The sequence below is a fragment of the Mus caroli genome, unplaced genomic scaffold (genome assembly GCF_978045245.1).
Source record: "Mus caroli unplaced genomic scaffold, Mus_caroli_1 scaffold_11, whole genome shotgun sequence".
Lineage (NCBI taxonomy): Eukaryota > Metazoa > Chordata > Mammalia > Rodentia > Muridae > Mus > Mus caroli.
In genome coordinates this window covers 19,791,222-19,816,490 of record NW_028227266.1, presented here as the reverse complement: position 1 = coordinate 19,816,490, position 25,269 = coordinate 19,791,222, and the positions used below count along the sequence as shown (strand labels likewise).

The 25,269-nt window shown below is 42.1% G+C and overlaps 1 protein-coding gene across 5 annotated transcripts in view; it reads right to left on the bottom strand.

The window, feature by feature from the left end:
- The window catches only part of Bbs9 (Bardet-Biedl syndrome 9), a 434,796-nt gene that overhangs the window by 82,324 nt on the left and 327,203 nt on the right, over window positions 1-25,269 (bottom strand). For all 5 annotated transcript variants that reach the window (XM_021173327.3, XM_029481549.2, XM_029481548.2 and 2 more), the window contains one exon: window positions 12,932-13,114. In XM_021173327.3, the coding sequence (XP_021028986.1) occupies window positions 12,932-13,114 (183 nt within the window). The remainder of the gene's footprint in view (window positions 1-12,931; window positions 13,115-25,269) is intronic.

Genomic DNA, 25,269 nt, shown 5'->3' with positions numbered 1-25,269 from the left:
TGTTATTTTAAAAAATTATGTCTAAATGAGACTCACAGCACTCTTTGAATGATTACTTAACATTTGAAGTGTTAAAAAGCACGCCATCAGAGCTTAACTGCAAGTCCTCTTGCTTTTGTTTCTCTTAACAATATATGGAGGAATGGGAGGGCCCCAGCACCCGGCATCTCACTGCTGAACTACAGTAGTGACGACCCCATCTGGATGCTTGTCACACACCTGGTCCCACATCGGGCATTCAATTCATCCTCACACATTTTCAGGGGTATTAAGACTATCCTCATGAAAACCACACACCCTAGCAAATAAAGTTTCCAAATGCACCACAAATGTCCCTGGATTTCGTTTTGTGACGGTTTCCCAGTGATGCTGAGGACTGAACCAGGTTGTTGGATGTGCTAAGCATGTGACCTACCGTTCAGCTACACACACGCCGCCTGGATCATAGTTTTAGAAAATATGGATTAACACATTTGGTTTCCTAAGGGTGTGTCAGTCTGCTTTTATTTTTTTAAGAACTTTTTTTATTACTGATTTATTACTGTTGTCACCTCCAAATGACATAAAACATAAAGGGGGCTTATGCAGTTTAGTTGATAGAAACTAAGCAAACAAGGTAATTTTGGTTCCTTTCTGCTAAAAAATATAATTTGGATACATGTATAGATAACTTGTACATGTATTGCTTTATTCATTTATTGTGCTTAAGTGGATCACTTATAGTAAGGTCACAGCCAAACAAAACGAAGTCCAGAGTATGTAGTTAAAAAAAAAAAATCCTAAGAAAGGATACACCTGGAACAGAAGCCGATTCCTTTCTCAAGTCACAGCATCCAGTCTAACCGGTGAGCCATGACCCTGATGCTGCTGACCTGCTAGAGCCTCAGACTGCAGACTGTAAGTTCATCCCCTCCCAGGCGCCTGTAGACAAGTTTACTCATACTCTGAGTATCCTGTTCCTCCTCTGTGCTGTCCGTTTACGAGGTCAGACATTATCTGGATGGTCACAGTCCCTCCCCCCACTCTCCACCCACCCCTGCTTCAAAACCAAACTGTTTGAAGTACAGGTTCCTTTATCAGTGTACAGATGAAGAGGCCTGTATCTGAAGTCTGATAACATACATAAGGACACGGAATCAATTCAGCATTTTGCTCTAGAAGACACTTTAATCCGGGTATGGCATCATATTCTATTCAATACATTTATGTTTTTCAAAAATTAGTATTTAGTTTGCTTCAGTATTTCATAATTATAAACATTATGATACCAAATGGACTCTACCATTCTCTTAGTTCATTAACTTAGATTTCTGATATAGTGTTAGCTTTATGATATATGTTTTCCTAGAGTGATCTCTGGAAAGACAGTATCAGAAATAAGCAGCTATGTGCATTTTAGTAAATGTCTGTTTTACCACTTATTGCCAAATATGGCTAAGGCACAGGAAGCGAAGTGTGCTTATCAATGGCTGTCACATGTGCACATTTATCACTGGTAAGACAAAAATTCTTGAATTTATCTCTGTTGTTAGGTTATGTGGGTAGGTGGATGCTTGAGTATACAGTCAAGCACATTTTACAACTGGGATACACTCTGAGAAATGTGAAATATGTCACTGTATGAGGATCCCAGACTGTACTTGCATACAGATAGCTGTCATGTGAGTAACCTCAACTTTTAAATAGTGAATATTTATTTTTAAGTGTGTTAATTGAATTAATTTAATTAAAATTAATTTAATTGAAATTAAATAAAACTATCACACAGCACACAGTTACCCAGACCCAAGGTCTATACAACTCACTGAACTTGGGTCTATAACTTTAGGGAGCCATTATCATATATGCTGTCCCTTTACCTTTTGTGGTGGTTTGCATATGCGTGACTCAGGGAGTGGCACTATTAGGATGTGTGACCTTGTTGGAGGAAGTATGTCACTATAGAAATGGGCTTTGAGACCGTACTCCTAGCTGCCTGGAAGTCAGTCTTCTCCTGTTTGCCTTCAGAACAAGAGGTAGAACTCGGAGCTCTGCCTGCACCATGCCTGCCTGGATGCTGCCATGCTTCGTGTTTTGATGAAAATGGACTGAAGCTCTAAACCTGTAAGCCAGCTCCAATTAAATGTAATCTCTTATAAAAGTTGCATTAGTTAGGGCATCTCTTCACAGCAATGGAAATCCTAACTAAGACAGAAGTTAGTACCAGGAGTGAGGTATAAGCCTGACTGTGCTTTTGCTTGAAAGAATGAGAATTTGGGGACTTTGGATTTGGAAAGCAGTGGAACGCTTTAAGTGGGGCTTAATGAGATATCCTAGTAGATATATGGAAGACTTTGTTTTGCTGAGGGTGATTTGAACTGTGGAAGCCTGGCTCTAGAGGTTTCAAGGGAGAAGAATTTTAGTAACTGGCCAAGAGACTGCTCATGTGATATTTTGGTAAAGAATGTGGCTGCTTTTGGCCTTGTCCAAAGAGTCTGCCTGAGGCTAAGGTGAAAATAGTCAAATTAATTGCATTCTCAAAGAAAGTCTCAAAACAATCCTAAACTCTCTGTCTTGTGGTTTAGTCTCATGAAGGACATCTTGATAACGCTTAATCTGTGATCTAATCTGTAATCTTAAAAAAAATACAAAATGTATGGTTCAAGTAATAAAAGGGCATTAGGAAGAGCGATGGAGCTAAATCCTGTGTTCATGGAGATAAACAGATTACAGACTGGTGACTTTGGGGCAAGATCTCACCCAGCTAAGTTTAACGTTTACGAATTTGCCATTGAACAAGGAATAGTTATATATAGGCATTATTATTATCTGGTTATTGCTTCCATTCAGACTTTTAATCTGGAATGAACTACAATCCAGAAATGGAGGCCATTGGCTTTTGATCCGGATCTTGGGGAATAGTGGCCAGGAAAAGAGTAGGCTCAAGCATGGTGGTACACAACTTTAATCAGGAGATAGAGGCAAACAGATCTCTGAGTTCAAAGCCAGCTTAGGATAGAGCAGGTTCTAGTTGAATAAACACTTAAGTCCAGGCATGGTGATACATTTCTTTAATCCCAGTATTCAGGAGACAGCCATGCAGATCTCTGAGTTCAAGGTCAATCTACAGAGCAAGTACCAGGACAGCCAAGGTTAGGCAGTGAAGGAGTTGGAAGACAGAAATCTGGTGATAATGTTTTAGAACAAGGAGGCCATGTTCCAGCCCCAGCAAGCAGCAGACCTTGTCAGCTTCAGCCATGTGGCTCTTGATTTAGAGTTAAGGGTAGAAGAGGTTACTGGGACAATTGATACTGAATAGCTGGAGCTATGAAAGTATCAGTGATTAAGAGGAGACCAGCATCACTGAGGTGAAATGTTCTGGGGAGAGTTTTCTGAGAGCACAAAGAAGCTGTGTTCCAGAGATAACCAAGGATGTACCTTGTATTGAAGCTTGACTTGGTAAAAGAATCACCTGGGTGGTCCTGGTTTTGAAGGTATGAAGAGGTTATTGGAGAGTAGCTGAGGTTTGGCACTATGAGAGGCCAGGGAAGGCCACTGATAAAGGTAGAGCCTCAGTTGCAATTGACAGCCCAGAACTGAAGGGGCCTTGCAAAGAACTTGGGGCTTGGCACCATGAAGGGAGCCTATGAGAGGCTGTGGGTAAAGCCTAGTTGCAGTGGAAGACCCCAGTGTATTGAAGATGCCAGTGCCATGGCATAATCACCAAGAACAACATCAGGAGTGGAGTGGAGTCAAACAGAGTGTACAGTGCTACAGAGGGCAGAGCTGGATAAGTGACGCTAGCCCTTTTGAGGAAGATCATATGTGAATCCCAGACATGGATCAAGAAACTGTGAAGTTGAAGTTGTCTTGGATACTCCAAGATGTTAAGAGACGCCAGAGCCATGGTATACTTGCTGAGAAAAGCTGCTAAAAAGGGAGTAGAACCAGCCAAAAAGAACTGTGTTGCAGTCAACAAAGGTGAAAGGAGTTAGAGATCTGAAGAGCACTTTGACATTAGACATGAAGATGCAGAGTTTGCAGTTTGTCCAGTTTGTTTTGGGTCTTGCTTTGGTCCAGTATTTCCTCACTATGATGTTTTAGAATGGTAATATACATCCTGTGATGTTAGAAGTATGTAATCTGATTTTTTTTTATTTTGACTTTATAAGGGATTACAGTTAAGTGATTGGATGAATCTCAGAAGAGGCTTTGAACTTTAGACTTTTAACATTGTTGAGACTTTTAACATTGTTATAGACTATGGGACTTTTGAAGCTGAACAAAATGTATTTTGCATTATGCTATGGCTAAGTATGGCCCCATAGACTCAATTATTTGAACAAGTGCATGGGGGCCAGGGAGTGGAATGTGGTGGCTTGAATACGGTTGGCCCAAGGAGTGGCACTATTAGGAGGTATAGCCTTATTAGCATAGGTGTGTCACTGTGGGTGTGGGCTTTAATACCCTAGTGCTAGCTGCCTGGAAGTCAGTGTTCTGCTAGCAGCCTTCAGATGACAATATAGAATTCTCAGCTCCTCCTGAACCATGCCTGCCTGTATGCTGCAATGCTTCCCACCTTGATGATAATGGACTAAACTTCTGAATCTGTAAACCAGCACCAAATAAATGACATCCTTATAAGAGTAGCCTTGGTCATGGTGTCTGTTCACAGCAATGGAAACCCAAACTAAGACAATGACTAAGACATTATGATACTATATCTCACATGACTATACATGTGCTGGTCATCTAGCTTAATGTATTTATATGATGGATCTATATGAGCTAGGCATGGTGGCACACACCTTTAATACCAGCACTTGGGAGGTAGAGGCAGGTGGATCTCTGTGAGTTTGAGACCAGCCTGGTCTACAAAGAGAATTCCAGGACAGCCAGGGGTGTTACAGAAAAACCCTGTCTCAAAAACAAAAACAAAACCAAAAAACAGACCAAAAAGATCCATATATCAAAAAATGCTTTGCTCTTATTCAACACAAAAACATTTGGTGCAGTTCACAAAATAAAGAGCATAGAAAAAGAGGTAGAATGTTTCCCTTGTAAAAAGTGATCTTTGAAAAACTTTACAGTTATGGAAGAACATCTGTAATTATTTGAGAGATTATAATAAAATGTGGAGTTTCGTCCTCTAAATGATGATAGACTAATAACTCTGTGCTTCAACTCTGTGTGGATGCAAAAGAATCTGTTCTTGAATTTATTGGACATGTAGAGAAGAACACTTGACAATGTTGGAACAATGTGAAGGAAAACAGTGTCATGCCCTGCTGGAGTCCACAAGGGAATACAGCCCAGAAGGAAAAAGGGGGGAGACAGACTGACCTGCCTACAGCAAGCAGGTAGATGGACAAACAGCCAGTGCTATCTACAGGAAGACAAAGCCAGTGGCTCTGCTTTGATGAGACTCAGCACAGCTTCTGGCGATTGATGAGGAGATGCTGTGGAGGCACAGACGGGGGAGTTTAGAAATGAGAAATGGCAGAGCCAGGGGACACGAAGCCCTGGCTGTCCAGCACTGGCACTCGAACTCCATGCAGGTGCCTCAGAGCCCAGGCAAGCACAGAACCAGGTGTGAAGCAGGAGGACTGGGGTGCTGGGCTCCAGAGACATGACAGATGACCTCCATAGAAATGGCAAAAAGGCTGTTTCAAATGCCAGCACAGGCAGTCAGGTAGAAAGGAAATGGCCAGAGGCAAGGAGCTTTCCAGAAAGGAATTCTTAAAAGCTTTGGACTGTATGTTGTAGTCAACTCTGGTAATACAGAATATTATATAATTAAACAATAGCAGTTGCATCTTATATGGCCATTATGAATAAGAAACTAATTCCACATGTTTATCTTGCTGGCTAGGACCATGGGAAATACCAAAATATTTACTTTCTGGCCCACATTCCCATAGACAGTTATAATTGTGATGATACTTGAGCCATCACAAAGGCAGACTTAATAGTGACAGCAGACTTCCTCCTGTTTCTCTTTTGAGCAGGCTCATTAGTAATGGTGGTGATTAGTCATCACTCGGTCCAGACAGCAGGCACAATGGTTCTGACTTCAAATCTGACCTGTGGCCTAGGCGCCTTTCAGCCTTAGAAGTGAGCCTCGATAAGTCCCTCCGTACAATAGCACTTCCTATTATAAACATCTGCTTTCTCACATGAACCATGTTCAACATGTTAAAAATAAGTTTCCTTTCCGTATCCGTTTGTAAAAGGAACCATCAATCAATTAGACTGAAGGTTCAAGTCTCCCTCTTCCGTTGATGTGAATTTCCATCCAACTTTCTCAGGGAGTTTTAAAAGTTAGTACCAGGGAAAGTTAACTATTAAGTCCTTGAGAATACAATAAAACATTTCTTTTTCAAATGGTAGAAAATACTGCAAAAGATATTGAATGCAATTCAAAGGAATTGAACTATCAAGACAAATGCTATGCCATGTGGAGTCTACAAAGCCAGGTCTCCACACCAGCACACTCTTGCTCTTTTCATTCCAGGCTCCCCCAGAGCCAAGTGAACACACACGGACCTCAGAAAGAGAAGGCTCCGGCAGCCCACTCAGACCCCAGTCCTCCTCCTCCTTGCTCTCTTGCCATCGGCTGGATGAAAACTCCAGTCATCTGAGCTGTTTACTAAAATAATGAGAAGCAGATCTGAGCTGGGATCAGGAAGGGCAAAGAGAATTCATCCACATCCAATCCAGAATAAAGCAAGTATCCAGGAGACGGCAATCAAAAGAATTCAAAGGCCATGTTCACGCTGGCAGAAAAGATTCATAACGGCAACAGTATTTGCCAAGGCCATGTGGAGGATACTATACTTTGCTTTTGGTTGCTGTGATGAAAACCTGAGGTTATACCTAAATTATAAGGAAGGAAGGTTTACTTGGACCCACAGCTTCAGGGTTATCAACCACGGTCGTTTGGCCATGCTGCCTTTGGGTCTGTGGCAAGACATAAATAGTATCATCGTGGTAGCACATGGCAAAGCAGTTCTCACCTCAGGACAGAGAGAAAGTGAGAGACGGAAGACATGGCTGTGATCCCAGGATCCCTTTCAGCTACCTTCATGACACACTCCCTTCCACTAGGTTCCACCCCCTCAGGGGTCTACCATCTCTCAGTAGTGTCGCAGGCTAGCAGCCAGGCTCCCAGGGCATGCATGAGTCTTTAGAATACTTCTAAACTATATCAAAGGCAGAGCAACAACAATGCTGCTGTCTCCTGCCTCCCTTTATGCAGATACATTCAGATCTCTCAGGTAAGCTCTTGTTTCTACAAGGACCTGGTGTTGACATATGACCACACTGATCCCAGGACACCACAAATAAGGGACGGTAAATCAGACATCAGGAAGGAATTTCATGCCAGTCTCCTGCTCTGCTTTTATTAGTTTACTATTATGTGCTGTGATGAATCCAACGGATATAGCCCTGTTTCTTCCTGATGCTTACCACTGCTAGGCTAGAGACTTTCTGGAATGCCAGACTTCTCTGTCTGCACTGTCTAAGGAGCAAGCACCCATCACATGTAGCTACTAGCGAGTGAAAGACAGATAATGAAGTCAATTTATTTCACGTCAGCTTATTTATATTTTGTTTTGTAAGTGGCTACTGTATTGGAGAGTTCAGGATTACAATATTTGCTAATGAATTTGAGTTAAAACCACCAAAAATAACACATAAATATATTTTGTTTACAAGTTATATCGTAGCCCAAACAGTGCTTAAAAACTAGTAAGTCCTTAATAAAAATTCATTAGATAATTAAATGACTTGAAAAAAGATAATCCCATTGAGCCTAAAAATGTGTGTATATGTACACACACACACACACTACACCTGTATGACTTTTGGCTTCTGTGAGGCATCAGAGGAACAAGATGTTAATGTGTTACTGTCACAACCTCTAATACAACCCTCATTGGCAGGAGTAGACACAGTATGTTCTATAGGACTTCAAAATAGATGGGATAGACTTTCAACCCTGCTCCCTTTAAGATTTTATGCTCTCAAATATCTTCTACTCCTAGCCTGAAAGGTATTTGTTTTATAATTTAAAGTTATTGGGAGCACGGGAGTAGAGCTCAATGGTAGAAAATATACTTAGCATTCCTAATGGTCTGGGTTAGACACACAGCAAGCACATACACAAAAGCCCTACTACACACAGTAATAAAATATTATTTCAGACTACATTATGCCATAATTACAGAAAGAGGACAGTGGAAAATTTTAATTATTCTATCAGTGAAACTATACTTAAGACCTCTTAGAGACAAAACAAAGTTTTCAATATTATTCTCAGTAGACAAATCATCTCTACAAAGTACATCTGGTGCATATATGTTTTAGCACCTTTAAAAAAAGTACATGTACTAATCTGAAATACTAGCATTTCTTTGCTACTGGAAAGTGACAAATGAATAAGAGAAAGCAAGAGTGAAAGGACAAAAGAAAGGGAGAGAGAGAGAGAGAGAGAGAGAGAGAGAGAGAGAGAGAGAGAGAGAGAGAGAAAGAGGAAGGAAGGAAGGAAGGAAGGAAGGAAGGAAGGAAGGAAGGAAGGAAGGAAGGAAGGGAGGGAGGGAGGGAGGGAGGGAGGGAGGGAGGGAGGGAGGGAGGGAGGAAGGAAGGAAGGAAGGAAGGAAGGAAGGAAGGAAGGAAGGAGGGAGGAAGGAAGAAGGGAGGAAGGGGTTAGAAGAAAGGGAGGGAGGAAGGGAGAAGGAAGGAAGGAAGAAGGAGAAGTGTCCCTAAAGAGACAGGGTAAAGAACAACCATGAGCTCTGCTACACACACAGCGCTGTTTCAAACAAACTGCTGATGACTGGCACTGCCCCCTGATGACAGTCAAAGGGCACTGTGCTCTACTACTAACATGGGAAGGTTCTGAATATTGTTTGCTTTGCTAACCTGATAGCATTAGGAAGATACTATTCTAGAGTTTTCTATCAAATGTAGCCTGCTTGATATATTCTGTCTCAATAACTACACAACAAATCAGTATAAAAATTATACAGATATGTTTGAAACATAAATATGTTCTGAACATTTCTTCCTACCTGTCTCTTGTGGGGACATCTGCCCTTGGGCTGAAAGTGTCTTCTGGAAATGTTGCCCACATGTCCGGGTTTCTTCCCTCACACATGTGCTTTGCCATCCACCCTCAACCAAACCATCTAAATTGCATTCAGATTTTTGTGGTATCATAATAACTTCAATATGGGGTATATTTTCAACATTCTGGTAAGAGACTCCTTTCTTTCCTGCCTCACCCTCCTCTCAAGTTATTTCAGGTTTGAATATTTCATTTTCATGGCTCAGCTGGGTAGCACAGAGGCCACCACATAACACTTATTTGTGAGGTCTACGGACACAGCATGAGAATTGTGAACTAGTAGTGTGTCAAAACCACACAGTGTATGTGTGTGTCTTAAGAGATGAAAAAAAAAATGTTTCTTTGAAGATACAAGCTGTCTCAACATCCTAACTCCGAGGTGAATACTACAACTAAAGATGAAGAGTACCACAAGAAGTATCCAAATTGCTCTTTGTTTTCATTCTTTGGTCTGTGTTATTTCCAAATATCTTACATCCAACAGACATAAGTATATTCACCTTCTAATCTCACCACATTAGGAAGAGAGTTGGAAGAAACTTTCTCTGCATTCTTTGGAGAATAGAGGAGATATAGATGGGCAACACAGAGAGTCTCCAAGAAGAGATGAAGCCTTTCAACGTTCGACATGGTGAACATAGTCATGCATTTCTACAGGACTCTGGTCTCCTTGGCACACATGGCGAATACATCATGCATTTCTAAGAGATGCTGCTCTTCCGTGGTGAACACACTCAACCTGAGATCAACTCCAAACCCCACACAGTGGTGGGGGGGGGGTGTGAGAACCAACTCTGCTAAGAAAAACCAAGTGGCATTGCACATTATGAAGTTCAGTACTAAGTTAGGATGGTGAGACAGCTTGTGTCTTAAAAGAAACATTTTTTCATCTTTTAAGACATACATATACACACTGTGTGGTTTTGACCCACTAGTTCACAATTCCCATGCCATGTCCATAGACCTCACAAATAAGTGGTATATGTGGTAGGCTTCTGTGCCACACAGCTGAGCCATGAAAATGAAATATTCAAACCTCAAAGTTCATTCCTTCTAACAAAAACCAATTTTTAATTGTTCTTAGAACATAAAAGATAAAATAAGAAAATGACAAGCTGAGACAAATTGCAAAAAGAAAAACTCTTTGTTGATAGTACATTTCCCTCATCCTGACATACCAAACTGGCAGTGGATGCGTGGATGCCTGAACCCTCGGAGCTAAACCCTAGACAAACATATTTTCATATATGTATATACCTGATTTATAAATAGGCACAGAAAGAAACTGACAATAGCTAATAATGATATCAAGGACTCATAACAACAAACTATAATAAATATTATGCTAATGTAGATTCTCTCTTGTCAAGACAATATTTATATATTAATATTTTTTGGTCTGCTGTTGAACACAAAACACAGAAATTCAGAACCTGCAGACAGTGAAACAGGTTTCAGGAAAGCGATCCACTGTCAGTTAGAGATGTTTAGTTTATTATTTTTGTGTCTATCCATGTGTGTGTGTGTGTGTGTGCATGTGTGTGTATGTATGTATGTATTCATGTGTGCATGTGTGTGTATATGTATGTATGCATGTATGTATGTATGAGAGAGAGAGAGAGAGAGAGGAGACGGTGTGTCACCGTGCATATGCAAAGATCAGAAGACCACCCTGTGGCACCGGTTCCCTCCATCCACCTTTACTTGGTCTTCAGGCACGGAGCCTGGTTGCTGAGTTTGCATGGTCTTTGTCCTTGCCTGCTGAGCCATCTCACCAGCCTTGGCAACACTAATGCTCCTACTTTTTATATACGGGGTTTATGTGCACTGGCCTGCCCTGCTTTCTTCTCTTCCACCTTTCACACTCTATACGTTCTTCCACTGAATCAATACGGGCTATGCACCAGGGCTTTAGCAAACACAAGACATGATTCTTGTTCTCAACTATGACCGAGAAGCATACAGTTAACATGAAGGTGATTTGGAAGGAGGTGCAAGCCTGTTCCAGGGATGACTTCTAACTTCCAGTCCTCTACTTGCCTTACTCTTTAGCTCCTCTCACAGCCCTGGGGTGGAACCTAACTTGCTCCTTATGGACACAGACACAGTGATTCAGACCAGGTAAGGACTATGGTGACTGACACCATGGTGGGACCAAACCAGAGACTACCTAAGGCTTTATGCCTCCTAGAGAGAGTTTATAAACAATCCGACCCACCCCCGTGCTCCTTCCCTCTTTGTAGAAAATAGTCTCTGGTTCAGTTTCTGAATGTCAATTTGACTTACAAAACTTTTTGTTGGTCTCTTTATATCATTTGCCACTAAAATAAGTAGCCCACTTTTCAGTGTATGTATTAGTATTTTAGGTCACAAAATAGAGCTTTTCTGTCTTAAAATTTTGATGTAGCTGACAAAACTTGTGATTTTAATTTTTTAAAATGGCTGTGGTAGTTTAAATGAGAATGGCCTGTAGAATCATTTTTGGATGCTTTGTCTCCAAGTATTGGTAAGGTTTGGGAAGGACTGGGAGGTTTGGCCTTGTTGGAGGAGGTGGGTCACCATAGGAGGGCTTTGTCCATTCCATTCCCAGTTAGCTCTCTCTGCCTGGTGCTTGTTGATCAGATGTAGGCTCTCAACTACTGCTTCACTGCCCTTCCTGCCTGCCTGCCCTGCCTGCCCTGTCCAGCCCTGTCCTATCCTGCCCTGCCCTGCCCAGCACTGTCTGCCATGCTCCTAGCCATCAATGGTGGTCATGGATCCTAACCCTCTGGAACTATGAGCCTCAAATTGAACATTTTCTTTCTTAAGTTGCCTTGGTCATGGTGTCTCTTCACAGCAATAGAAAAGTAACTGAGACAGTTACTTGTTCACTTAAATAAGGCATCTGGCTAAAACACACACACTTTCTGGGCAGACAGACGTAGAAAAGCATTTAAGCATAGGAAAACTTAGGTCTTGTTACTTGTAAATGGAGGTAGAAACACTCCTTAAGCTATCTCCAGGGCCACATCTGTGACTGATGGGAAAGGCCTCCTGAGCACTAACTGCTAGTCTCAGGGCTGTTACTTTCATAACCACGTCCTTAGGTCTAGGTTTGAAAATGGGTTTGAAACTGGTATCCCCCTGAAACAACCACCATGAGGAGTATGCTCACACCTCTGGTCTCCACGCTGCCTAGTATTCCTCCATAAATAAGTGCACGCAGAAGAGCACCTGCGAGGTACTTGGTCCTGTATGCATCTAGGATTCAGAGAATTTCGGTGTTTTTCTTTATGGACTCTGGTGAAAACCCTCCCACCCTCACTTTCTCCCTTTCATTCTGAAATGCCTCTTCGAAGGACTTTATGAACGATTATAAAGAACTCTGTAAACGTAAGCAACTCTTCCCGTCATTCTCAGCAAAACCATCTCAGCCCCTAACCTTTGAAGTAACACTAAAACTTAAGAACACCGAACAAATTAAAATGACTGAGGTGTTTTCTCTGGCAGCCTCGGGAAGGATTAGCTAATCTGAAGGATTTACTGCGATCACTCAGACTGTCAAATGACTACTTTCCTGCAGCTCAGAGATTGAAGAGCACATAAAAACAGACTGAGGACTACATAAAAATGGACTGTATACCTATTTTTAAAACCACTCGTGGGGGGGGAGTGCCATCATATGACACTTTTATTATGGTTTGAAGAAAAGGAAAACAGCTTTTTTGTGAAAACGTAAACCTTCTTTTGGTGCCTTAAAAAAAAATCATAGATAGCCATGTGATACCAACCCCAACCCCAACCCTCCTCAGTCATGCGGTTGTGGGGCTTGTGGGTCCTTACCAGTTCCTGCGTGTCTTCCTGTAGTGGCAGAAATGCTGCTTCCAGAATAGCAGTCTGGTCAGCGCTCAGCCTCTGCCACAGCCTGATTAGCAGAATCAGCAAATGGGTGGCACTCTTTAGGCCCGAGAATGACTGCAACAGCCTGTCCTGGTTCTCCTCAATCGCATCTGCTAGAGCAATCACCTGAAGAAATCACAAACTTTGGTTAGGGACAATTTCACAGTCCTTGAGCCTCGGCAGATCTCATTGCTGTGCTTCTGTTTTCCTTGCAAACAGCTTGACGGGCTCTGTCTTCTTCCAGACACAAGTTACACTGAATAATACCAAAGTCGGCTGCTAGCTTCCTTCCTCGGGAAAATGCCCCACGTAATTCCAAATCCATATGGCAGGGAAGAAAACATCCACAGAATCAGCTTTATAGGGACAGTGTTCAGTGTGTGCTTCGCCATAGGAAGAGAAGTTCTCTTAAAGAGTAAAACTACTTCAGTCTTCTGTAAGTAGCTATGAAGACTGATCAATTAAAATGAAATCAAAATAAATAACTGGATTAGTCTTTGTTTTAAATAACTTTTTCAGAACATAACTCTTTTAAATTTGTCTTTCTAGATTATATGGCACTGAGATATCCAATACTTCTTAAGCATTTGTAAAAAACCAAACAAGATTCAAATATCTGATTAGTTAAAAAACTGTCATTTTTAACACAAATGTCAGCCACCAACCCACAGGGCATTAGAAAGCAGCTCAGGGTGTGTTAGGTTTGCAATGCCAAATCTACTTAGGATGAAAATTGGCAGGAGTGACTAGAATCTGCTCTAAAAACTTCTCTTGAAAAATCTTGTGGAAAAAGGAGCTAAAGCAACAATTGGGTGGAATATCCAAGTCTGCCCATCGGTGCTTGATTCTATTTTATTTTAATGTCTTGGTAAATTCTGTGCTCATTAAAAGTAATGAACCGGCTGCCCGGGAGACTCAGGGCGTCTATAGTCCCCAGGACAGGAAGAGCCAACGCTGGAGCAGTAAGCTCCTTCCCAAACGCCCGCTGGCCAGCTCGAGGACTCAGATGAGATTCAGGAGTCTGGTGCAGGCGAGTCTCCATTCAGTGATACTTCATGGCTTATTGACGCTGGCCCAAAGGGCTTGTTAAAGCACTGTCATTCAAGCAAGTGAAGTCTACAGCTGTGTGGTCTCTCAAATTCCATGTAGGGAAAGGGGCTCTGCAGGGAGAGTCACCAGAGTGTCTGAGAGACACTGGACACTCAATGCAGGGGGGAGAAAGACAGCACAGCTGATCTTTGCCTGAACATGCCATTCACACCAGGACTCTTTTCCATGTGATCAACACCTTAAAGGAGTCACAGAAGCCAATTACAGTCAGTCAGTTCTCCAGGAAGCCAGTATCTGAACCAAGGCCAGTAGCACATAAAATCATGGCTTCCTGTGCACCTAGGACTGTGCTTTCCACTAGCATTTTAAGAAGTAGATTGGAGCTCGTAGCCCACAGGACCTCATAATCATTTAAAAGGAAGCATACATACAGAACCAATTAGTGGAAAGAAGCATAGCTATAATAATGTCTTAATTGTGCAGAAAAGAAAGTGTAAAAGAAGCTAGCAAGGGGACGATTACAATGGATCGGAGTTAATATCCCTGGGGCCTCCTTTACTCAAATGGGGCTGGAGCGCATCCCCTTCCCATTACTTTAAGAAGTCCCCTAAAAGAGGCAGGAAAGGCAAGATTGCATAAACTGTAACACCTGAAATCATATGCACCCTGACCATGATCACAACGGACTCCTGTTGAAGTCTGAGCTTCCACTCTCTGTCTTGCTATGAATGGTAACAATTAAGCATCGTTGTGGAGCTATGATACCAAAAGGACGCGCTTACTGGCAAAGGTTGAACTTATAGAAAGATCAAGGTCATAAACCCCCACTGAGTACCAGGTACTTGCAGGAAATGTGCAGAGTGCCCTGTAGGGAAATCACAAGGGACAGATCTAATCTCTACCTTTAAAGAGTTCATACTAAAAGAAGAAAAATAGGCTGAGGGAGCAAATATTGACCTTATAAGGGAGGCCCTATAGACCACAAAGAAAACTGTATTGGTGGCATGACTGTTAAAAATGGTCCCCCGATTAACTAAGCAGAAATGGCATGCTATGGCTTCTGTGCTATGCCATGTGATCAGTGTCGTTGGTCACTTGTACCTACTTGACATTATTTCCTCTCATTCAGAGGAGAAGACTGAGGCCATTCTCAGAAAGGCCCTGAAGTCGTCTGGGCATGGAGCATATACATGGGCAGAGGAGGTGGGGACATCCAAGCGCATGAAATGTGTTTAGACTTGCATTTAAAATTGACCATGACCATATAATAATTGCTAGTAAAACTGGCATTGATCTAAAGTCTTAATTTTTTTCCTACTTAAAAGATATAAAGCAGAAAAAAATTGAGTCAGAAGTTGTGAAAGGCAGGCCACTGCTGACCAGTAAAGCTTTCCTATTTTAGAAGCTGTTCTTGCACCCCTTTCTTCCGGCCTGTGTGAGAAAGTCCTGTCACTTTCACTGCACTGGGAACTTCCGGTGGGGTGGCCACAGCCCTATCTAGTAAGTAAAAGAACAGAACTGAGCACTGGTGTCCATCTTGCCCAACCTGCTTGAGACTGTAGTCATGCTTGTAGGTTCAGAGATGAGCATCCTAACTCCAGCTGGGCTTGGAAGGCTTCAGGGAGGAGGAGCATGTGGAGGGGGAAGCACACCGGAGCTCACTTAGTGAGCCCCTCCCAGTTGAAGAGAAGGATCTAATTGTTCAATTTTCAGGAATTTTGCAAGCCAGTCATTTCATATGGCCATTACTAAGAATTACAGGACTTAGACTTAAATTACCAAAAAAGAAAAGGATTTATAAATACTAAAAACTCATTATTTGCTGCTGTTACGTAGGCCTCATGGTAATCTTTACTTAGTTTATCTGTCTTTGGTTAACACTTCACAGTAAGTAGTAGGCTACTGCCCATTTCTTCCAACTCTATACTCGGGGACCTTATATCGACAGCTTGAAATCTGCTACTGGGATTGTCTACAACAGAAAACTCAATGAGTATTAAGAGGCATGTTAATGATTTATCTGCACACCACCAAGAAGGGAGGCCTCCCAACACATTGGTAGTGAGGAAGGGGCCTTTGAAAGCGGATAACAAAGAAGAGACTGCTTGAGGAGGTGCGGTAATCAAGAGGTTGGTCATGGGAATTCTCAGGTGGTGGGCAGGCACTTAACTCTGAAAGCACAAGTATTCCAAGTGTCCATGTTAGTCAATAAAGCACAGCCAGGCAGAACAAATGCCTGTGGCACTCACTGGGACATTGGTGAAGCTTCTATGCATGTTCCTTACTACCAAGGGAAAATTCTCGCTAAGTGTAGCAACATGCCAGCTCATGGACCCACCCAACTAGCTAAGCAAGGCTGTCGTGAAAGAATGACTTAGTGAGACAGCAGCCCAAGCCGCAGGATCTTTCTTTCCAGAACAAGGCCCAAGATACATCAATCTGGGAGAAGCACTACCTCTCCCCGTTTCAGACTCCCTGGATGTATTTCTGTGCCATTGTGGAAACAGTCCATTATCCCCAAATGGTCATAGAAATTGGAAAGAAATGGGATAAACAATTCCTTATGTAAATTACCCCCAAGGAAAATCTTCCTGACCTACTGGCCAGCATGAAATACTAAACAGATCTCCATGTTCTCAATTTAGTTTTGCATGTAACAGCCAAGTTTACTTTGTTCTCCATGAGAGCCAAATGAATTAAACAGAATTAGCATATTAAAAAGAGTTGGAAAAACTAGACCTATCAAGATTCAGCTCTGAATGACCAAGGCCCAGAAGAGCTTCAGGATCGCCTGGAACTGAGAAATGAAGCCAATCAGATGCTAGAATTTAACATTTGAGGGAAAGTGTCTCCCCGCCCACCAGCCCTAGGCTCATGACTGTCTGAGCAAGCTGTGTGTTCCCTCGTGTTCCACAGAACTATAGAAGGGAGGCCTATAGGAAACAATAAATGCTAACGACTTCAAGCACAATGTGCTGATGGCCTTTGTTTTGCTTTTGCAAATTGATGGTTTCCAAATAAAACAGAGACCCCAAAGGACATCTCTGTCTGATGGCCATATCAGTTGATGCCAGAGTAATGAGGCAGAGGCCCAGGGAGCTGCAGGAAAACACTCAACTCATAAAGCGAGTGTGAAATTAATCCCAAATACTTCCAGCTGCCAAGACAGGCTCTAAAATTGGTTACAGGAAAGCAGCAGCCGCAACAACGGAGTAGACATGAATCATGCTATGTGAACACGGACATGTCCAATTTCTCCACCTAAGCTAGTCCAATCTGCTTCCACATCTCATGTGTGGCACGCAGAGTCCTACTGTGCTGCTGTGGAGACTGACTGTGATCCAGGAGGCATGCTTAGAGCCGTTAGCATCTGTCACTCAGAGATAGAAAGTGCTGACAGTGTCCATTTCCCAATGAAGAGATGAAGGCTTAGAGTCTTCTGTGCACATGGGCCAGGGCAATGAGCAAGGGCAGAGAACTGCCAGGATTCCAGTGTGTTTGCTGCCTTCTCAATGAGTGCCCTCTGTCTGCACAGAAATATCAGTATCCACAGGTGACCCTACAAGACCAGCAGTGGATCCTCCTTTGATAATGTAAGGTAAGCTCTGCTCAGATATCATACCTGCCACAGGCATGTCCTCTAGTTACACCTTACATCCTTGGGGCTTTCAACACGAGAACTGAAGATGGCTACTTTCTTCCCAAAGTCACATCATAAGGCAGCAGTTCATAATGTGTAAGAATTCGACCTTACCACAATCTCATTTTCTCTAAACAAAGGGAGTGGTATATTCTGTATAGTTCAGAGATGTGAAAGCTGCACAACAGTGATTCTGCAGGCCATCCCTTTAGTGAAGCTACTTTTTCAGAAAAGGGTGATTCATCTGTTCTTCTATAAATCACAAGTTACAATGTTTTCAATTGTCTAAATAAGCCCGTATTTGTAATAATTGTCAAGATTTCACTGAAGGCTTTCTAGGAACCAAACCCAGGCTGAAGTCTTTACATGGATTAGTCCGTTTCATTCTCACAAACAACCCTAGGAGGTAGGTACCATTATTGGCCACATCTTAAAAATAAGGAGAAAGAATTACAGAAAGGATCAAACGGCAAACAACAGAGAGCCTGGGAACCAAGCAAACAGGCCCTCCCTGCCCAGGGAGTCAACTGCCTCCATGCCAGTCCTCTACTATCTCTCCCCAGCAATGGGCCACTTTCTTTAAACCGGGAGCCAAAACAAGTTGGTTCTTGTCAGCTATCTAGCCACAATGATGAGAAAAGTAAAAGAAGTTTTCATCCATTAACGGCTAATACCATTAATGCTTAATGACATTCAAACTGTCAGAATAGTCATGTGACTCTGGAATCAATAAGGCGTATGTATGAATATGGGCAAAGCCAATTACAAGCTGTACAACTTTTACCTCTCTCAGCTTAGTCTACTCACCAACACAAGAATTCTCAATAAACATTAGTTAATATCCCTTCTATTCATTTTTCGTTTATTTAGCTTCTGTTAACTATTTCTTAACTTTCCCTATAAAGTCTAGGTATAACAAGCAAATTATTTTTATTAGACAAATAATGGCATTGAAAAAGGAGGACTCAGCCGGGCGTGGTGGCGCACGCCTTTAATCCCAGCACTCGGGAGGCAGAGGCAGGCGGATTTCTGAGTTCGAGGCCAGCCTGGTCTACAAAGTGAGTGCCAGGACAGCCAGGGCTACACAGAGAAACCCTGTCTCAAAAAACCAAAAAAAAAAAAAAAAAAAAAGAAAGAAAAAGGAGGACTCATCTGCTAATATGTGGAGCACAGGATCAAGTCCCCTCTCCCAAGAGCGGGAACAACTGGTCACCATTTTTCCATGCTCCACCCTTTGTGAGCACTCAACAGGACAGTCTTCATTTTGTTTCAAATAAAAATGTCATGAGACACTGAATCAAGCACACTGTTAAAAGCTATGCAAGTCATGTATTAGATCCCTTATTTTCCTTTCTTACACTTCTATTGAAACATGAAGCTGGGCTGGAGAGATGGCTCAGCTGTTAGGAGCCCTCACTGCTCTTGCAGGGCCCAGAGTTCAGTTCTCAGTTCCCCACACTGGATGGCTCACAGCCATCTCTCACTTCAGGGAATTCAACATACTCTCTGCTTCTGTGGGCGCGCGCACACACGCACACACACACACACAAACACACTCGAGCTCGTGCAAGAGAGCAAGCACAAGCACACACACACATACAAGCACAAGCATGCATACACGACTTCCCCGCTTCGGTGTTATTTGAGATCAAATTCCAACAGTCCAGACTTTAGCATGGCAAAGGCCTTGTAATAAGAATGGAGTTTACTAGAGCTCAATTTTTACTTTGGCTGTAAAGATGCAATTTGTATCTAAAAGCATTGTTAATTAAATAATACTTAAAAAGAAAAGAGAAATATTATGGATGTCAGAAAGACAAGATGAGCACCTAGGTTGCTACAGGAAGGCATCCTGAATCTATTGCCTATACGCATCCATTACTCTTTGAACTCTTGCACAGACTAAAGCCAGCCCTGGGAGTTTTATTATGAAGGCATAGCAAGGATCTAATTTTTCTTGCTATTGTTGGTTTGTTTGAGAGAGTCTCTCTCTATAGCCCTGGATGTCCTGGAACTCAGCAATGTAGACCAGGCTGGCACTGAACTCAGAAATCCGTCAGCTTCTGCCTCCCAAGAGCTGAGATGATAGAAGCTCACCACACACTGAGCAAGAACATAATTCTTAGCCACTTTTAGTGCTGCATTAGTTTACATATAGAGGACAATGAATGGACTCCATTCTGTAGCATCTCTAGCAGGGAGGCTCCTGTAGAATTCATCCACCATGCAGCTTTCAATTCTAAACTTGGGATTAGAATACATTTTTCACCATGACCATTTTGCATGGCTAATATGAGCAGAAATCAATGTGTATGTCTCATTAAAAGCCTGAATTCACATACTATATCCATAAAATGATAAAAACAAAAAACAAAAACCCTGGCAGTTAGGAGCAGCAAGGCCTGACTACTGTGACCCTCGAAATCAAGGTGGCTCTTGCCAGGATTTGAATTTTCCCTGACGCTAATCTGTACTTGCCAAATGCCTTGAAAATCCACATAAAACTCATTTTAGAAAACAAATTATTCCTGAGAAACTTCATTATACTTAAGAAACCCCTCTCCTTTTCCTTTTAAATGTTCTGCCCAGAAGAATGTAATCACTGTGGGGACATAGCTATTGGCTGAGCCATTTCAAATATATACCACTGATATATAAAAAATGTTAAAGGAGAGAGACAACTAATTTACAAGTGACACAGAGAATAACTGCTATTTCTGCACAGCTTATTCACTAAGTAGACATGTAACTCCATCAGCTGAAAGGAAACTGACTCCAATGCCTGTCTCATATAAAACTAAAAATACAACTAATCTCAGGCCTGATTACGGTTTTTACCTCCCCACCTCTTCGCCCCCCAGACGGCTGGCCAAAGTTTTACCTCTGTCTATAAAATGATCTACCTACAGCCAAGTGAAACCCAAATTTTAAAAAATAATAATAATTAACAGAAATCAAGTTGTAAAAAGACAAATGAATATTTTCTGGGCCATGCTCTGTCACTGAACACATTGCTTAGTGGAGCTGGAATCTATGGTTGGCAACGTAGAGCCCATTTTACAAGCCCTGGAGAATGCCACAGTTATCTCTCTCCAAAAACAACATCTACAAGGGCTGAATAGCTTCTAAGTTTAGAATGCTTTGGGCAACAGTCTTCTAGACAGACATGTCTGTGAGTAGGAAGCCACCCACGCAGTATGGAGCACCATAGTCCACGAAGGGGAGCAACAAGGAGATGAGGAGCTGGCTGGCTGGGTGTCCCCAAGCTCCCCGTTAGCTAAGGCGGTCAGTGTTAGGTGAGTTCTATATGTGTCCAATTACAGTATGCTAGCGATCCACTTCTGACTGCAGACAAGAGAACCTGGAGACCCCACAGTGCTGGTGACAATACTGACCATTTCCTCAGACTTCCTGAAATGAAGTAACATTTACATACTCGTACATGCAAGTACATGACCCCTCCCCACACACACTCACATGTAAATAAGCAAACAAAAATAAATCTGTGAAGATGGCTTGGTTCTTCTAAACACTTGTGGCTTTTATGATTTTGTTTTTTAAGGTAAAAGACTTATTTATACCCTTACTACCTAGTAGAACAGGCTTACAACTAGAGTACATAGAAATAATATATATGTACATGGACTATGTACATGCAACAATACAATATACATATGTACATAAAATATGTCCACAGAATAACACAAGGCAACAAGTAGGATTGCCTGGTTTTGTGTAGCATGAACTGGGGTAAAGGACAGCACTTTTACAATCATGGCCTAGAATTGGAAGAGGCCTTGTTGAAGATCCCCTGTGCTTAGTTTCTTCTCTAAATGCTTCCAGGCCAGCTTTACCTACCTACAATCTCTGGCACATAGCAAGATTTCCATGAGCAGTTGATATTATAGAATAAATAAGAACTTGCAATGGCTCTGTAACATGAGAACATCCACAAAGATGGTGACTTACTAGGGCACCATGCAGGATTGCTTGGGACAAGCTTGCCTTCCAGGTGAACAAGATCAAATCTGTTATGTTTTAAAAACAGTTGTAGGCTACGCGATTGATTAGGCTGACTGTGTCTGTAAATAACCAGGATCAACATCCACACCTCTCCATGCAAAGCTTATCACAGATTCGTCCAAGTCTTCACTGCTGTCACTGCTCTGTAGATTAAGAGTCTAGGTAAGTCTTTATCACTAGACTGCCTCAGCAAGTGCAGGAGGTGCCCAGCATCTCCTGCTCCACACACTAAGTGCCAGTACCATCCCCTGCCTTTAGCTGGAACAACCAAAGGCCTTTCCAGATGTTGCCAATAGTCAATGTCCTTCTCAGAACAAAACCACCCTTGTTGGGACCCTCTGGTCCAGAGTCCATGTTCTTATACTCAAAGCACCTTTGATTCCTATCAGCAGTAGAGCCCAGAGTCAGAGCAGAAGACCATGAAAACTGACATTCAGGCACTTGGTATCTCAGTCAAACACTGGAGACTATGAAATACCAAAATGTCTATCAGAAATGTGTTTGGATGGATGATAGTAGAAGTTTTATAATTAAATTATAAATACCAGACTAGGTCTGATCCACTAACCAATATGCCATACTTTCCTTTCCATGATCAGGAAGTATTAATCCAGTATTGCACTTGTGGGATGGGTCCAGGACTTGAGTTTAAATAACCATAGGTATTGCCTTTTAGGAAGCTTTTTGATGCTCATCATGATGTGAGCATTACTTACACAAATAATTTAAGACTTACACATAAAGTAAATTGCCAAAGGCAGTATACAGTATTGAGTCTGTGAAATGGGGATGGGGTTGTGTATGTGGCTTAGGAGCTGTTAAGCCTTATCAAACTAATAAAATAAATAAATAAATAAATAACTGTACTATTAATGCCATAGCAACTTACTATATGCACCATGTGCCAGACATAGACTTGAGAATTCAATAGAGATTGCATCTGAATCTTCTTAACAACCTCTCTAGGAAATTATTGTTTGTGACTAATGAAGACAATAAGATTCAGAAAAATTAGCCAGCATGGTCAAAACCATATGTCAAGGCAAAGTGGTCAAAACCATGTGTCAAGGCAAAGATTCCAATCGGGTCTGCCCCAAGCCTACAAAGCAGAAGCCCTTCTCATAACACCATGCTATATCCTAATATAGAGATACATACATACAGACAGACAGACACACATATGCATGTGTGCGTGTGCACATACACACACACACACATAGAGCAGAGAGAGAGAGAGAGAGGGAGGGAGAAAGGGAGAGAGAGAGATCTATCTATGCTTTTAAGATGTAGTTAAGCCGGGCGGTGGTGGCGCACGCCTTTAATCCCAGCACTTGGGAGGCAGAGGCAGGCGGATTTCTGAGTTCGAGGCCAGCCTGGTCTACAAAGTGAGTTCCAGGACAGCCAGGGCTATACAGAGAAACCCTGTCTCAAAAAACCAAAAAAAAAAAAAAAAAAAAAAAGATGTAGTTAATTCTACATTTATTACCAGGGTCAAGTGGCAGATTCTACAAATGATCTCCCCTCACCAACTGATTGCATAAGGATTGTGCGAAGGCGAAGAGTCCAGAATCCTTTGCATGTCTCTCTTTTAAACAAACGCACACTGGGGTGCACAACTGCTTTTGTTTCAGTAATGTCCTCATGTCCTCTACATTGTTCTCTCTGATTTTCTTCTTCCTCTACCCTACATGGCAGCCTTACAGCCATTTGGGTCTGTGACCCTTGCAGTGATCCTGCACATCAAACACTAAAATAAACGAACCTATCACAGATGGAAAACCAAATCCCCCGCTCTTGCCATTTGTCCCTAAGAGGCCTCCATGATCTCTTTTTGCATTTGTTTTCTCCTCTCTAACAGGAGGGTTTGTCATAGGGATGTCAGTCACAGTGACAAACACAGCACATAGTAGGCACACTATAAAGCCTGGCTTAATTGTCATTATCTTAGTCTTTGGTGTTGCATGGTCACAAACTCAACCAACATAATCTTCATGAAAGCAAAACAAAGCAAAATAATCACATACCTGAAAATCAATGCCTTCCATTTGCCTTCTCATTTCTTTTTATGTAATTTTGACCTCGGTGTCTTATCATGGGAAAGATTTTCAATGTAAAAGAGACATTACTTGCCAAAATTTAGCATAACGTCCACTCTCTTTCAGCAGCTATATGCCCTCCTCTATTGTGCCCATTACATTTAGAATTGTGCATGTAATCCTTCCAACTCTGGAAGCAGAGAGCACTTACCTGTGTATACTGTGTCCCTAGAACAACACTAATGAGGGCCTAAGACATAGCCCGCTCCTGAAACATCTGTTCAGCTAAACAGAACTACTCTCACCTAGCACATTCTACATGGCTAGCACATTCTACATGGCCAGCACATTCTACATGGCCAGCACATTCTACATGGCTAGCACATTCTACATGGTCAGCACATTCTACATGGCTAGCACATTCTACATGGCTAGCACATTCTACATGGCTAGCACATTCTACATGGCTAGCTGGTGGCTTGTTGGTTGTCCTTGCAGAGTCCTCTCAGAAGCAGAGCAGGTACTGAGGCACAGGGAGGAAGGCCCAGGGTCTAACTTGTAAAACATATAAAGATGAGATGATCTGCAAAGTGAAGTGGATCGGTGCTGGGCCTCGGGCTCAGTTACAAAGCAGTTTTCTTTGGGACTCGCTTTAGTGTTAAGATGTCAAGTTCTTCATCCATTTCCCAGAAGATGGCTGCTCTGAGTGCACTCCCTGGCTGCCTGCTGTGGGCTCTTTCTCCTGAAAAGATGTTTCACTACCCCACCCCACCCACTGTGCCAGAATGAGTTCCCTCACAGGAACTCCATAACAAAACTCTGTCCATGGGTCTTCGGTGATGAACTGGAGACTTCACAGTGTGAGAATCTTCACAGCCACACCTTGCTCCACGCCCAGCTGGCCAACAGCATGTTCTTTGCTCTAACTTCTTCCTTCCACAAAACTTTCTGGAGCTAGCAAATCTACTTTGGCAAAAAGTTTTACTTATTTTTACACTAATGCTACTTTCTTATTTTTTCAAAAAGTAAAACAATGTATTCTAAAAATGTATTTCTCTTAATAAGATTGATTTACCCTAAGGGGAGCATATTTTGTGTGCACATTCACACACTCACACCTACACCCATACACACCTACATACATAAACAAACACATATTCACACCTACACACATACACACATGCATACACACATATGCACTTACATACACATACATTTCTACTCACATATACACTCATACATACATGTACTCACATACACACTTGCACACACATATAAACACACACATGCACTCACATACATACTCACACATACTCACATAGACACATGCACTCATACATGTGCAAGCATGCATGTAGTCCTAAATAAATGCAAGCTGCTCAGTCCATACAGTGACTGTTGCTTGAATGTGACCACTTGGCTAACAAATGGTGTGCTCTTCCCTGGGGAGACTATTTCTCCTGCTCTCAATCTGCCTCACGTTGCTTGTAGCCCTAAGGGTGCAGCAGTGGCATGCATACCCTGCTAGTCAC